At 34.6% G+C, this 17,653-nt stretch overlaps 1 protein-coding gene and 1 pseudogene across 1 annotated transcript; one reads left to right on the forward strand and one right to left on the reverse strand.

Moving 5' to 3' along the window:
* LOC106797498 (uncharacterized) lies at positions 1 to 6,148 on the forward strand (annotated as a pseudogene).
* An 8,583-nt stretch (positions 6,149 to 14,731) lies between these two features.
* On the reverse strand, positions 14,732 to 15,076 carry LOC102661116 (uncharacterized). Its single transcript, XM_006575871.2, has one exon. It carries the CDS (start codon positions 15,074 to 15,076, stop codon positions 14,732 to 14,734), a length of 345 nt encoding a protein of 114 aa, XP_006575934.2.
* Positions 15,077 to 17,653: the final 2,577 nt, after the last annotated feature.

The raw sequence follows: 17,653 nt of genomic DNA on the forward strand, positions 1-17,653 counted from the left end.
ATGATTTCCCTCAAAAAAAGCCTTACCCTCTTCCCACCACCACCCACTTTTCCAACAACACTGCTCCATCCCCATCTCAACACACCAATAAAACAACACCCTTTGAGGGAAAAACCAACATTTCCCACAGTGTTCGGCATAGCAGCCTTATCAAGGCTATGGAACCATAGAAAAGAGTACATCAAACTATGGTGGAGGACAAATGTGATAAGGGGCAACGTGTGGCTAGATCAAGAAGTGACAAATGAACCTAGTCAGGAATACCTTTTACCAACATTGAGAATATCAAGTGATGTCTCAAAGTTCAAGGTCAAGAATCTACACAGAAAGAGGTTGGGAGTTAGAATATCTCGCATAGTCTCGGAGAAAGTGAGGCTAGGGATGGATACTCAGCCAACTTATTAGCTAACCTTAAATTTTATATTGGTAATAGTAATTGATTGGTAGGAAACCAAGCCTAAGTTTAGAGATATATGACCAATCCAAGTCTTCACCTGATAACTTTAAATTTTAGAATGATTTAGATGATTATGGGGAAGTACAATAAATAGATGTTGATAGTCTTCGTAAGTATATGACAATATTCATGTCTCGGAATTGAATCAAACTTGTCAATATATATATTTCCATCTTGCAGTAAAACTAACCGTGATTGAAACACCTCCAAGTCCTCGGTGATTACTGACAACAACTTTCCATCCACACTTCGTTGTATGATATGCAAGATGTTTGAGATACTACAATGAAAGTGGGGAAAGGAAAAAGGAAAATTAAATTGTAAGACGGCAATATAATATAAAAGAAACCCCTAATCAACAAAAGAAGTGAAAATTTAGAAATTAATAAAATTTCAAGTGGGGGAATGTCTAGCATACTTTAAGTCTAACAGAATAAATAAATAAATCAAATTATGGTGTAAGACACTTTCTCCATTTTGACAATTAGTGTCACTCAGGGAAACAATCTGTTTAGCATTAATTCCTCAGCGTTGATAAAATATCAGGCTAATATTGCTCTTGGCTCACTTCCACTTGCACTTGGAAAAACTTTATGGCAGGCCGAGGCATTGTGGAGAACTTTAATGTGTGACATTATTTTGTGTTATACAAGCATAAAAAAGGTGAAACATCTATTCTAAATTTGAGAAATTGAAGAACCCCAACCAAAAATCAAAATCAACGGCACATTAAGTCCCATTCACATGCATTGCAAAGTAGCAAACAGTTTTTTATGTGGTTATAAGAAAGAAATCATACAAAACACAAAATATGTGTATAGAAATGCATACTTAATTATTGTAACAATGATAACAACACAACAACAACTAAGTGTTTTTTCTCATTAGGTGGAGTCAGCAACATGAATCAAACAATGTCATAATATTCTGTGGTAAATCATAACTATAGACAAATTATTGACCTCTAAGTTTTACTTAATTGTTTTGCTTATAGTTTTTCTTGGTATCCCTCTGCCTCTAGTGGCTACATTATCCTCCATCTGCTCTACTCTTCTTTTTAGGGCTTCTACCAGACTTTGCCACACATGACCAAACCACCTAAGGAGAGATTCTACCATCTTTTTGCAACAAGAGCTACCCCAACTTTACCCCTAAATGCATCCACTCCTAATCTATCTTGACTAGTATGTCTATAGACAATGATAACACTAACAGTAACACAACATACGTCTTTGGCATAACTGCCATCTACCAAGCCACTAAGGCAGGCAATTTACAAGCCGTGACATAGCAGTCAAGTAATTGCTCACAGGGAAGGGGATAAGTATGTGGTTCTTCCAAATTCCAATAAAGTTGTACAATGAGGACAGGGGAAAATAACAACATTAAGCATACACGTAAAATGAATCATAATATAACTTATGGCAGATGAAGAGTCACTAGTTAGACCAGGAATTACTACAATAATGGGAGTGGATTCATCTCTAGAAACAACATCTTCCATATGGATAGCACCAGCCGAAACTGTACCATGATTAGACACATTAGTCCAAAAGATAAACCATGGAATAGTATTTATGCTTAGGCTAGAGATTTCTAATTTGATAACCATTATAAACTCAAGACTTGGAAAACTATTTAGTATCTATAATATAGGATTGTTTCCGTTTTGATTCTGTTAACAATGAGAGGTGGTTTGTGATGGGGGATGACTACACTTTCTTTGTGACCAAGAATTTGGTGAGGGTGTTGCAAAAATATGATCATAATCAATTCTATTACATTGGGACCAATTCAGATAACCATATGCAAAATATTCATTTTTGTTATAATATGGCTTATGGGGGTGGAGGGTTTGCAATTAGTTACTCTTTGGTTGTGGCATTGGAGAGAATGCAGGATTAGTGCCTTCAGAGGTACCCTGTATTGTTTGGCCCAGATGATAGGATCCAGGCTTGTATGGCAGAGCTTGGTGTCCCTCTTACCAAGGAGATTGGTTTTCACCAAGTTAGTGTATAATTAATGAAATGTTTCAACTTAGAGGCAAAGAGGAAGGTACATACATTTGTTCCAACTTAGAGGCAAAAAGTGTAACTTTAGTTGACTGTAGCTGCTGCCTTAAATTCATACAAGAATTTCTTCAGACCATCTTAAAGACCCCACACACCTAAAATAGGTTTGCTCATCAAACTATTTTCAATTGAACTAAAGTGATAACTAAGTTCTACAAGGCAAACACAAAGGCACACAAATAGGCGGACTAGGGTAGCATATGCATGCAATTACATTGGGTTCAAGCATTGTTCAATCATGGAAGGAAAACAAACTCTTGACGGACAGGGCTACTTACCTTTGACCGAGACTTCACAGATGAACTTCTCTGGTGTTGCTTTGCAGAGATTGAAGAGACACAGGGCCCAATCAAAGCTTGAGTTTGAGGGTCACTGTAAAAACAAAGTAAGCACAAAATCCATGAGAGTGAGAGAATTAAACTCGAAGACAAACAGAAAAGTAACGGGGTTTTGAGGGAGTACACAACTAGCTTGGACAACGATGAATGGAAGAAGCACAAAAGAAGCTAGGTTATGCACGTGCAACTGAGACAAAGCTAGCTACGAAATTAGTAGTGATTTTGCGAAAAATTTTAAAAGCTTATTCAAAGATGGTCAAAATGAAAAAATCGTCTTTGTATTACCAACACAACTACGACGGTCTTTGTCAACCCGTCGTTGTACTCCTTAAAGTCATTATTGAAGGCGGTTATTAAATAACCGTCGTTGTATACTTTCCTGAAAGTTACTACAACGCCACCGCATATCCTTCAATGATGTTTTCTTCTTAATTGTCATAGTTAGTGTGTCGTTAAAAAGCTTTATTGTAGTAGTGTACCTCACTCATTTTAAGTAATCTCAAGAGATTGAATCTATCACATGCATTTTTTGTTATATTGTTATATTTTGATGGTCTATTGTATGCTATTATTGATCTTGATACTACTTATATATATTTCTTTACATGCATGACGTATGTCATTACTCACATACTTATGTTGTTCGTTTATGTGCTTATTATCTCTCTTGCTTATGTTGTGTGATGATTGTGGTGTTAGTGTCGTGGGAATAGATGACATGCAGTCAACAATGCATAGGAACATCATACTTTGATCCGTAATTCATACCACTAACTCACAGGAGGAGGACTCGTCAATGACTCTTTAGTCTAGGGTTAGTATGTCCAACTTATGAGTCATTTTGTTGTATTTAAGGTTACCTCTTCTCCATTTTTGATGTACTTTGATATTTCCTATTAGCATTTAATCTATGGCATGCATTTTTGTATTCAGAATTACTTTGATATCAACACTACTAAAATCAAGGTATGTAGTACCATGTGATATTTTTTTTTAAAAGTACGCTTTGGTGTAGTACATTATTAATTTATTTGATGCATGAGGTAACTTATCTGGTAATTAAATTGTGGTTATTTAATTATGCCTACGTGATTATCATTTATGTTTACTATGATTTTGGCATTACAATATTTTCCAAGTATTTTCATGAATTAAATAATATTTTCGTAAAATTGAATTGTTTTCACATACCATTAGTTTAGCGTGACATCAAAGGATGTAATTACATTATCAACCTTGACCAAAACATCATTTTATCAATTAACACCCACATTCTCCTTCATTTTCTTCTTCTCAAAATGGAGGTTGACACAATTGTTTTAATTTATGGTTAAAGTTGTTTTTTTGCTTTAACTTATTATTTAGGTTCAATTTGATCCTTTAATTTTTTAATTTAATTTAATCCTCTGATTTTTAAAACTAATACAATTTGATTCTTTCGTTTAAATTAAATTCACGGTGTTTGAAAATGTGTATTTTATGATGGTTTCAAATCATTAGTGATGATTTTAAACCATCACAAATTATGATTTTTTAACTCTATTGACCCAATTTAGACAATAGAATCAAATTGAATAATTTTTAAAAGTAAAAGAACCAAATTGAACCCAAAAAAAAAATAAAGGATCAAATTTATTCTAAAAAATAAATTAAACGACAAAAAAATAATTTAACCTTAATCTATAAGCCCAATATAATGGTGGATTCTCTTTCTTGAAATGAGAAGCTGGATCAAATATATATATTTTCTTTTGAAAAGCTATTGGTAAAAATAGTTTTTTTTTTTTTTAACAAGTAGGGTGAGAAGCTTTTAGGAAAAAATTGCATATTTTCGGTTAGATATTTCACCTCTCTCTTTCTATTCTCTTCCATGATGATTCCTATTTTTTTTCCTCTTACTTTGAATCTATTTATAGTTCTTTGACTTTTACTATCAATCTCATTCCAACAAAATTCACTACCTTTTTCTTTACAGGTATTTAGTTAAGCTATTTTGCCTTTTGGAATTATGTATATTGTTGATTAATTATGTTGCGTTGGTTAATCTCTCGTCATTGTGACACAAAAGATGCAATTTATGTGTCTATATATTAGGTGTTGTATTGTATTTAACTTGACTTAGCTATATGAAAAGAAGATACCAAAAATTCAAAATGAACGCAACACTAAACTTAGGAATATCTTAATTCAGGTAATCATGCTAATGTTTCTATAATGCAGGTAGGAGGTTGTGCTTTGTGCGGCGGAGCTCAAGAGTCAAGCACCTGCATGACTCAAGAGGAAACATCAAAGAAGGTCAATTATATGGCCAACATGAACCACCATGGGTATAATCAAAGAAGCAATGCAAGTTATCATCCAAGAAGTAATGCGGGTTTTCATCAAGGAGGAAATTTCTCTCAAAACCAAGGTCAAGATTGGAGGTTCCATCCAAGTAATAACTTCAAGAAAGACCAAGTGGGTTCGTCCAATTGCCCCCTCCCCCCCTAATCAGGGTCTGAATTTGTACAAAAGAACCAGTAATGAGTCAACTATTAAGAATCTGGAGGTTCAAGTGGGCTAACTTGCTAAGCAATTAGCTGAGAAACCCAATGGACATTTTGTGGCCAATACAGAGAAAAATCCTAAGGAAGACTACAAGGTGATCTTCACCAGGAGCAAGGTAAGAGAGAGTCTAAAAAGGAATGAGTGTAGAGGGAGTAGGAAAGGAAGTGGGAAAAGATGAGGAATATGATGAGAGAAAAATAAAAGAGACTGAGAAGAGAATTTTAAAGGGCGAGAAAAATGAAAAAGAAAAAAATAATACCAATGAGGAGAGTGATGTTGAACTCTAAGACCAAGGGCCAATTAGCCAGAGAAAGCAAGCGGGAAGCACAAACTGTACTTGCCAAGGATATTCCTTATCATTTGGTCCCTTCTAGAAAAGATAAAGACAAGTATTTTTCTCACTTGATATTTTCAGGAAAATGGAAATCACCATCCTCTTTGGTGAAGCGTTACAACAGATGTCGATGTATGAAAAATTCATGAAAGATCTCTTAACAAAGAAGGAAAAGTATATCAACGATGAGAGCATCGTGTTCGAGGGAAATTACAGCTCTATGATTCAGCGAATCTTGCCACACAAGTTCAAAGATCTCGGGAATGTGACTATCCCATGCTCCATAGGAACAACTTCAGTGGGAAAAGCTCTTATCGACCTAGGGGAAAGCATCAACTTTATGTCTCTCTCTGTATTAGCGCACACACATTTACTTGCTAAGTGCATCATGCACACTTAGTGAATCTTGCAGGCCAAAATAACCTACAACTCACGCTAAGCCAGGTCAACCCACTCTAAGCCCCAAACTCTCTCGGGCTTGAAATTATCTGAATTGAGCTTAGCGCACATGCTCGTGCTTAGTGCGAGTATTGTTCAAAAAAATATTAATTATGAGTGAATCAGGAAGGTAGGAATACCAAAGGTCACCGCCATTGTGTACTAAGCAGGAAAATCTCCTGCAAATCATGATTCCTTGTTAGCTCAGCTAAGTTGCAAGCCTAATAAAATCCTTAGTGATCCGTATTATGTGTGTGCAATTGCATTGTTTAGATGATGTGCGAATTTGAGATTTATAATTCCAATTAGTTTAAATGATAGCCACATAGCTAAAACAATTGTGTGATGAGTGAAACACTAGCCTTGTGAGAAGTGAAGCATGGTTAAACTTCTTTAATACTTATCATGCTTGCTAACCTTTTCACTCTCTGAGTGTATTTTTTGCATGATTCCTTCATGAAACCATGACTTGCCTGAACTTAAGAATTGGAAACTGAACTTGTTGAAAGATATGCAATTATCTCAGTTGTTGTGATTGGTTACAACTTAAACATTGTCATTGATCTAACTTGGTATAGTGTTAGTTTACTTTTGTTTGAGACAAACAAAGCTTTAAATTTAGGAGAGTTTGATAAGTGTTATACGTCATTTGTATATTAAAATCACATAGCAATTATTTAAATTACTTCTCTTTTATTGCTTATTTTGTGCTCAAACAATAGTGATGCAATCCTACCTCCCAAGGGCATTGGATAGAAGATTCCAAGAAGATTGGGCCAAAGATGCAAGAGAAGGACCTAGGGTTCTCATGAGCCTTAGGGTAAATTTCGGGCCCATGGGCTAAGTATGAGCCCACTTATCTTTGTAGATATTAGATTAAGGTTTCATTAATTTTTAGCCTTGTATTTAGGGCTCCATAATGTAGGTAGGGTACCCTAGAATTGTAGGATTTTTCACCCTTTGTATTTTAGGGCACCTAGACTATAGTTTTTGTATTAAGGGTAGTTTTGTAATTTCACATGCATTAAATCAATATTTGATGTGTGTGTTGGGAAATAAATTTAATTGCATTGGGAGAAACCCAATCCAATTACATTTTAGAGGGGGAGGTGAGCATTTGCTTGCTGCACCTCATTGCCACATCATATAGTCACACTTTGTGCATGTCCTTCATGCTTTACATGCCTCATGACACCTAAGCACATTTAGTAGAGAATCTTAGACTTGATCTTGGATTAGTGGACTGAACCATAGCTAAAATTCACTAATATAATTAGTGAAATTTTGGCTCCAAAATTTGGCTCCACAAATTCAATTTCAAATTCAAGTGAAATTTGAATAGAAATTCAAATTTCCCTCCAATTTTGTGTGACACTTAGACTATAAATAGAGACATTGTGTGTGCATTTTTTTAACTTTGATCATTTGAGAATTACACTTCAAAGTTCAAACTTCTTTTGAGGCACACAATTTTGTGCTCCTTCTCTCCTTCTCCCTCCACTCATATTCTCCTACCTTCAAGTTCTTATCCATGACTTCCTATGATGGTGAGCTTCTTCTTGACTCATCTTCTCCTCAAAGTGACGTCTCCTCTCAACTCTTCTTCTTCTCCATTCTGCTGCCATTAAAATTCAAGAAGCAAATGACTCCAGTGATGAAGAAGATCCAAGGCCTACAAACTCCAATGGAGCTACATCAAAGAGGATATTGATTTTCGATATGGTAGACAAGCTCAGAGCATATTATCAAGTTTAGAAGAAAGCATTGGGAGGATTGATGCTTTTCTCTCATTTGAGAGGGCATTTGTCCATGAGGATCGGATGTGGTCTGTGCCTCCTTAGACTCGTCTAAGTGTTGATGTGTTGGTGGACTTGGAAAATGTTAAAGGAGAGAAATAAAAAAATGTGAATTCCAAGAAACTTAAGAAGATTAGCTCCATTTCAAAAGGTAATTGTGTAAATAAGGGGCCATGGATTGGCCTGTTTCAGTGGGTAGTAGACAAAGTGACTATATTGATTTTCCTTTTTGTTTTTGACACTACTTGCCATCACTCTTGGTTGTCCTCTACAATCGGAATGTTTTTACCTTTAGATGGATTCTCGTCGTCGAAATCATTAGAAAACCTGTTTTTCCCTCCTCCTTGTCTCTCAAGCACTACCCCCAGTGTTTCTCCTTGACTCTCTCTTTAACATAATGAAACTTGTACCACAAAACACTAGTGCCCTGATAACATTAAAAATATTGATTGCTATAATAATTCAAGATAAATATTGATCTCTCACCATATCAGTATAATTAGCTTTTCTCTCTTCTTCTTGACCTCCAAAATAAGCATGATACTTATCCTACATGAACCATAAGTTTTATACACTATCAGTCGTTGAATGTATATATTTTTTCCCTGTAAAACACAATTAGTTGCCTACATATAATAAGCTAACAAGTTTGGCAATATATTTCCCACTTTTCATGGTTTCACTACCAATGAAATTGTCAACAAGTAACGTCCCATTGCAACACAAAATAGTCCAAATTATGAATAGTGCAAAGGTAAAAAAAAAAACTTAAATATGATTCTAGTTCTTGTAAACTTACCTTTATTTTAATTTTAATTTTTTAATTTTTTTTCATTTTTAATTTTTACAAGTTTATTTTTTTCAATTGTAGTCTTTAAATCACGAGCTTTCAAAGATTAAAAATAAAAAAGTAAAATCTTAAAAGGATTAAAATTAAAAAAAAATACAAAATCACGCAAACTAAACATGAAATTAGTCCATGTTCGCAAAGCAGAGGACCAACGCATTTATGCTCACGCATGACATCAAGGTGGCACTAAGGCCCAAAGTTGCGGAGGAGACTGGATTGGTCCAAGCCAGGAAATGGCCAGTGTTGTCAAATGCCTAATGGAAGGCCAGGAAGGGAAGAAGCTTCATTACCGAATCAAGGATCTCAAGGAGGTTGCGGCTAAGGTTCTCTCTCCACATGGTTCCTCTACCGACCATATCTCCAATTTGCTTCTCAAGTGGACCAACAAACCACCATCTCTACTAGTAACTAATTAAACCAGTACTAGCTTCTTCTTCTTCCTGTAATTTTATTATTTGCACTTATAAAATGTTGTTGTATTTATTTTATTTGGGATGATGACGAAGGTTTGGTTTGGTTCCATCTTTGTGTTTGTTTACCCTGAACCAAAAGAGTGGTGTAAAATTGAAATCCACGTGGTGTTTGTTACACACTTTAGTGTCATGTTGGATAGTCTACGTGACACTAAAATTGCCAACAATGCACTTCACTAACGACGTTACTTTCAAATTTAACGGCAAGGACTATTTTGCAAGACTTATGCAAAGATATGGACTATATTTTACATTTCAAAAAGATAGGAACTAATTTGCAAAATGGGTACAAAGACAGGGACCAAAATGCCTATTCACTCAAAAAGTAGGCTTTTAACAGTTTTTTAGACTTTCAACATTAGTTATGAACCAATATTAAAACTATTATCATTAAAAGTATCAATTTTAACATCGATTATTAAAATCGATGTTAAAATCTAGTATACAACATCAATTATTCCTTAATTGATGTTGTTTAATAAGAAATATACAAAAAATGCAAAAAATACAATAACAACATTGGTTATAGGAAAAACCGATATGGATAAAACACTTTCTACATCGGTTTTGGTAAAAACCAATGTAGAAAAGACATTTTCTACATAGATTTTATCTAAACCAATGTTGTATAGTAATTACAACATTGGTTTTGTCTGAAACCGATGTAGAAAGCATCTTTTTCACATTAGTTTTTCCTACAACCAATGTTGTATAGTCACTTTCTAAATCATTTATTATATAACCTATGTAGAATGTCATATTTTTTTTAAAAAAAAAATATGGCCTATTCTATCTAATAAAAGCTTAAACAATAAAGACACCATGTGTACTCAACTAATGTCAATATATAGTTAATACCAGGTAGTCAACTATTGTAGAGTTAATACATCACATAGTACAATAATGACATAAAGTCAATAAAATAACAAATATGCTAGCAAAAAGTTTAAATATGGGCAGATACCACACTGGAACAACCTTAATTTTCTCCACTAAATATGTTTAGGTGTCATGAGACATGTAAAGCATGAAGGACATGCACAAAGTGTGACTATATGATGTGACAATGAGATGTAGCAAGCAAATGCTTACCTTCCCCTTAGGATGGTCCAAAATATAATTAGATTGGACTTCTTCCAATTCAATTAAGTTTCTCTCCCAACACACACACACACACATCAAATAGTGCACTTAATACATGCAAAATTACAAAACTACCCCTGATACAAAAATTAGTCTAGGTGCCCTAAAATACAAGGGTTGAAAAATCCTACATTACTAGGGTATCCTCCCTACACTATGGAGCCCTAAATACAAGGCTAAAAAATAATGAAACATTAATCTAATATGTACAAAGATAATTGGGTTCATATTTAATCCATGGGCCCTAAATCTACCTTAAGATTCATGAGAACCTTATGGTCTTCTCTTACATCTCTGGCCTAAACTTCTTGGAGCCTTCTATCCAATATCCTTGGAAGTTAGGATTGCATCAATCTTGGTCCTCACTGCTACTGTCACGGGAAGTTTCCCAATCTAAATCAGTCATGCGAGCATCCATCAATACGATGTCTGTCATAATGTGTTCATGGTACCATCAATAAAATAATTCCAATAAAATGGAAACATCCAAATAATTAGATAGCAATAAGGTGACAACATTTTTTACTTATATCATCCTAATTCACGAGGAAAGAAAAAAATGAGGTTTCAACTTGGATAAATTAATGAACTCTAAAGGGACCATTCCGTTTAGACTAAAAATAACACTAGAAAAATGATAACTAATAATTATATGAACATTAGTTCCGTACATATAAAGATGCGCGCAAGTTACACATTGTTCTTTAATAATAATTCTTTCTAACAAGCAACATTTTTAATCAAAAACTGTTTAATCCATATGGATTTTCAAAAGCTAGTAAACTACACAATGCTAATATCCAACAGGAATTTCAGCAAGAACTTCTTCAATCAAATTCACTAGCTATTCAGACAGAGAAATGCCTATGAAGTAATAATGTAATGCACCCAATTTTTTACCATCCACGGTCCACCGAAAAATTAATAATTTCTAGTAATCAAATAAACCTCAACTTTATTGCTTTTCTATGTTTGTCCAAAATAAACAAATAAAATCAGTGGTTGTTCACACTTCACAGTTCAGGCAAGTTAATCATTTTCTCAGGCTCTAACTAAGTCTAGTATTAAGAAAAGGACAATTCATGATCTTATGGACATGGTTGCTTCATGACTACAACAGCACACCCTGGATGCTTGGCACAATAATCACTTATACTTCCAATAAGTGCCCTACAATTAAGGAGGTTATTTTCAATCATATATTACTTAAATTAAAAATGAAGGGTGCCTGCAGCAAGCGATCCACAAGTTTTTTAATTAGCTACCTCCTAAAAAATCCATAACCATGAGTTCCCAGGACCAAGGTATCAACCTCAAGTTTCTGAACTGCACTGCATATCAAAAGGGGGAACCATGAGGGGTTGATGGGCTCTGCCAAAGAGGATTCAGTACCAACCTTTGCATTTCAAAATGGGAAACCACAAAAAAGTTTCCAGGAGAACCGATGCACACACATTTATTTATATTAACAAGCATAACCAAAATTTAATAAGAAAAAAAATGTTATACACTAACTGTATAAAATAATTATTTTATAATGTTATTCAATCACAAACTACTATATATGATAAATTTATTGGCTATCATGATAATAATTTTAAAAAGCATACCTATAATAATTTATAATTAGATGACAATGTGATTTTACCATGTAATTTTATAGTCACTCTAAACTCATTTAATAATGTTGTATTGTGAAAAAGTCTAATTTCATAGTATATTATATGTTCCACTTGTTGCATTTGTATTTTAGGCTATCACGAGTATATATGAAAGGCATCAAGATATGTTTGCCTACAGCCAAAAGCCAATTGAAAAGCAATAAAAGATTTAACTGTTTCAAGTAAAAAATGATACAAATTAAATATGAAAATGAAACTACTTGTGCATCTAACACTAATGCACTTAGAACAGACTCTCTGTATTGGATGACCAGTTCAATAAAGGCACATTACCTACCTATTTCAGATTCAAACGGGCAAGCCAATCAAAAGTAATTTACGACCAATTGAACTGTCCTCTTCCATTGATGAGCAGAGTCTAAAAAAAGTGGAAATTACAACCATTTAATTCTTTTATCATTTAACAAAAAAGAAAAACAGTAGGGAGTGAAGATTAAAGAAGCCCTATATTATAAAAATTCATTACCACTTTGCGCAGACGGGCCACATGTTCAAGTAAAAATTATTCAATAAAATCTTGTTTGCATTTGTCAAAATTTAAGAGTTTTTATTGAACGAGCTAAAGTAGTATGCAGAACAAGCTAAAGTAGTAATAACTACATATGCTTGCATCTTATTTCAATACATAATTAAGCTATGAAAAGGATTTTATCACTGATGGCATACTTGTGTCCAGATTCTGAATGGCATTTGAAGGTTTTATGCATAATACCAAGATAGTTTAAATACATTTCTGCCTCCATTTTAAGTGCAGTCAAATCAACGATACCCTACTAGTATATGCAGTTCATTTTTTAAGACTTCAAAGCATATTTTAAAATGTAATACGTATCTGCATTAAGAAATAAGTAATTATATTTGAAAGGAAAGTATAAATTCTAGAAATATCGTGCAAACATATTAACTAATCTCTTATGAAATCTTGTTTGAATTTGTCAAAATTTAAGAGTTTTTATTGAACGAGCTAAAGTAGTATGCAGAACAAGCTAAAGTAGTAATAACTGTTGGTTTTGTGGAGGAAATTATAAAAAATAGAGGAGAGAAGAGAAACAATACGTATGCGGAGGAAATAGAATTATTCTATTTTAATTCAAATTGTTCTCAGCAGCGATACAATAAATAACAAAAGATAAACTGATTAGATAACAAGATATTAGCAAAACAGAATATTAAAACTAACTTGCTCCTTAAAGATAGGAACCACTTATTGACTAGGCTAATCCATTAAAACTAACTTACTCCTAAAATATAGGAAACCAACTTATTTACTAAATCCTATTTTAAAAACTGAAAAATAAAATATTATGCAGTTACAAAAGTATATCTTCAACACTCCTCCTTGCTTTTGGAACTGCAAACTCCAATTCTTTGCCTTAAGAGTTCAAGTTTGTTGATAGGTAGTGACTTTGTAAACATGTCAGCCAGTTGATCTTTAGACTTGCAGTAAATTAAGTTCACTTCTCCACTTTGTTGCATTTTTATCAAATAATAGACCTTGATATTGAAATGTTTAGTCTTCCCATGACACACGGGATTGTTTGCAATAGCAATGGCTACTTGATTGTCAACAAAAATTCTAGTTTTGTTCTTTTGAGAAAATAGAATGTTTGGCCTTGTTGTAGTGAGATACATTAGACATCCAATCAAGCTCCCATAATATCCTCATCAATGTTATAAACACCTTCTTCCTTGCTAAACTTCTCCTTTTGATTCATTGGTGTGCTAATAGATTTGCATTCCTCCATTTGAAACTTCTTCAAATTTTCTTTTGCATATTTCCTTTTTTTTCATGTTTAGCATTCTTTCAAGATGGCAATGACCAAGTCTCTTGTGCCAGAGTTCCGTGGGTGTGACTTGAGTGAAATAGGTTGTATGCTCCTCCTCTGCTGGATCAAATGAAAAGCTTTTACCTTTCATTTTAACCCTTAGAACTTCTCGGCCAACAATGTCATAGATCAAGCAATGTTGATGTTCAAAGGACACTTTAAATCCCTTTTTAATCAACTGACCTACACTTAGCAAGTTTTGGTCAATGTTAGGTACATAAAGAACATCTGATATTAATTTGATACCTGAACACGTTGAAATTGCAGCAGTTCCTTTTCCTTTTACTCGAATATAACCACCATTCCCAATTCTGACCTTTGAGACATTAGTTGGCTTCAAATCCTTGAATAGAGTCTTATCATATGTCATGTGGTTCGTATAACCACTATCAATCAACCAACTTTCACTTGATTCACTACTCAAGAAGCATGTGGCCACAAACAATTGGTCCTCCTCGTCTTGATTAGCAATCTGAGCTCCCTCATCATGGTGATTTTTGTTGGGGCAGATCACCACTTCATGCCCTATCTGGTTGCACTTGTTACATTTTGCATCTGGTCTCCTCCAACATCTGAAAGGTGCATGACCTTTTTTGCCACAATGCTGACAAGGTGGATAATTTTTCTTTTTATCCTTACCTTTGTTTTGGTTGTTTGCACTATTTTCGCTGCTTGCTGGTTGATTTTTCTTGAAAAAATCATTTTTGCTTTCATCAACTTCATGATGTTTGGCGGGCAAAGCACCTTCGACAACACGATCTTGCCTCATCAACCTTCACTGCTCTTGAGCTTGCAGGGCATGTAGCACTTCTGCCAATGTGATTTTCGACAGATCCTTTGTGTTCTCCAATGAAGCTATAGATGCTTCATACCTCTCCGGCACCGTTACCAAAATTTTCTCTATGATTCTCGAATTAGCAAAATCACTTCCCAACAACTTTATCTTGTTGGCAATACCCAACAATTTGTTTGAGTGTTCTTTGATTGTCTCTGACTCTTCCATCCTTTGAAGCTCAAATTCCCTCCTTAAATTCAGCACTTGCATGCTTCGTATTCTATCATCTCCAGCGTATTCCTCTTTCAGATAATCCCAGATTTCTTTGGGTGATTTAAGAGTCATGATTCTGATGAATATCATTTGTGAAACACCAGTGAACAAACATGACCTCGCCTTTGCCTTCTTCATCTTTCTTTCTTTGTGATTTTTAATTTGGGCCATGGTGGGATTTTCAGGCAACGGATATATTTCATAATCCTCTTCCACAGCATCCCACAAATCCAAAGACTCCGTGTAGGATTGCATTTTCATTTCCCAAAGATCATAATTCTCTCCATCAAAGATTGGAAGAGTTATGTGGGAAAAACTTGCTTCACCTTCCATGGTACAGGTCCCGTAAGAATAAGACTCTAATACCAATTGTTGGTTTTGTGGAGGAAATTATAAAAAACAGAGGAGAGAAGAGAGACAATACGTATGCGGAGGAAATAGAATTATTCTATTCTAATTCAAATTGTTCTCAGCAGCGATACAATAAATAGCAAAAGATAAACTAATTAGATAACAAGATATTAGCAAAATAGAATATTAAAACTAACTTGCTCCTTAAAGATAGGAACCACTTATTGACTAGGCTAATCCATTAAAGTTGACTTACTCCTAAAATATAGGAAACCAACTTATTTACTAAATACTATTTTAAAAACTGAAAAATAAAATATTATGCAGTTACAAAAGTATATCTTCAACAATAACTACATATGCTTGCATCTTATTTCAATACATAATTAAGCTATGAAAAGGATTTTATCACTGATGGCATACTTGTGTCCAGATTCTGAATGGCATTTGAAGGTTTTATGCATAATACCAAGATAGTTTAAATACATTTCTGCCTCCATTTTAAGTGCAGTCAAATCAATGATACCCTACTAGTATATGCAGTTCATTTTTTAAGACTTCAAAGCATATTTTAAAATGTAATACGTATCAGCATTAGGAAATAAGTAATTATATTTGAAAGGAAAGTATAAATTCTAGAAATATCGTGCAAACATATTAACTAATCTCTTATGAACTAATCCAAGAAGCAGATAGACTACAAATTATGTGATTATCCCTTGGCCTCTTGAAAAGAGGACCTGCTTACAAAATCAATATACAGTATTATAAATACATTTAATGTGCACTATACTGTATGATCACAAATCACAAGAAAGCCTAAAAATGCATAAATAGAGGTCATAATTGTTTGGAATATACCCAGACCAGAATTATAAGTTATGAAACCAAACTAAAGAAAAGAAATACACAAACATTAAAGAAACTTCTAGAATGCGATTAAGCTACACTAATAGGCAAAACATTATGTAGCATATGGTTTTGTTTGGTTAAATTGTAACAATTAAATTCAATAAAGATCTGAAATGTGTGTCATAGAAATCAAACAAACCCATAAACTGTAACAATTAAATTCAATAAAACAATGCATTAGAGAAAACAACTACGCCACCTTTTCCTACGATCGTCATCATCGCCTCACCACTCTCTTCTCTTCCTCCCTCGTCCACCATAACACCCCTGGAAAAGCCGCACACTAGAAACACACTTGAAGAGAAGTTTCTGCAAGCAGATCCATCGTCACCGCAACAGATCTGGCACCACCACATCAGTATCCACACCACCAGCATAGATCCAGTGCCGCCAACCACAGATCCAGTGCGGTTTTGTGAATATTTGATGCAGCATCAATATCTTTTCTCTGACGCCCTATGATGCTATCTCTTCGTTGCTTTAAGGTAGTCATAGAGGCTTCTGAATCTAAGATAGTGACGCACTACGACCTTGTTGTCTTCTCTCTCAGAGCGAGACAGTCTATGGACCTGAGTCCATTTATCCACCCCTATACGCGGCGAGACTTGCTTTGAGTCACCGAGTCAACTCAACGAGCAAGTGATCCAACTTGGAGCATTGATCTTGGAGCTCGAGAGAGAAGGTGGGAGCCAAGGCTAGGGCATGTTGTGTGTGGAACTTGTGGTCGAGGAAGGAGAGTGCGAAGGGAGGGAGGTGAAAGGGCGGCGGCGGCGGCGTTTGGAGTCACTCCATTGTGAAAATTGAATTTTGGTGATTCTTGAAGGTTTTTCGTTATTGTGTGCGGCTATTCTTTGATAAAATACATTATTGAAGATGCTCTCGAAGGGGGACGAACTATACAGGAGCACTACAACTTTAAAATAAAATTAAATTGGACACATGATTAAAGCTCAATCCCTAATTTAAATTACATTATTGAAGATGCTCTCGAAGGGGGGACGAACTATCCACGAGCACTACAACTTTAAAATAAAATTAGGTTTAATTACCCATGTAGTCTCTATAGTTTCCTAACTTATCCATTTTAGTCTCTATAGTTAATAAGTGATTTTTTTAGTCCCTGTAGTTTACCTTTTAATTTCCAATAGGTCCTTACCGTTAAAATTGTTTAACACCATTAAATTATTGTTGCGAGGACCTTGGCTCTTCTCTGATATGTTTGCCAGGACTTCAGATTTCGTTGCTTTTCTCGCACCGCACCCACGCAGAAACACGCGGAGTAGGGTTCAAGTACTTGCTCACGTACTTGGTCTCTTAGGGAAAATCTGTTTCTTCCATTGTTGATATCTTCGACGTCGACGAACAAAGCATTCTTGAAGCCAACGA

Source organism: Glycine max, chromosome 2 (assembly GCF_000004515.6).
Source record: "Glycine max cultivar Williams 82 chromosome 2, Glycine_max_v4.0, whole genome shotgun sequence".
Lineage (NCBI taxonomy): Eukaryota > Viridiplantae > Streptophyta > Magnoliopsida > Fabales > Fabaceae > Glycine > Glycine max.

Excerpts from the sequence above, each read along its gene's own strand:
- LOC102661116 (XM_006575871.2), bottom strand. The coding sequence starts at position 15,076 with ATGACTCTTAAATCACCCAAAGAAATCTGGGATTATCTGAAAGAGGAA.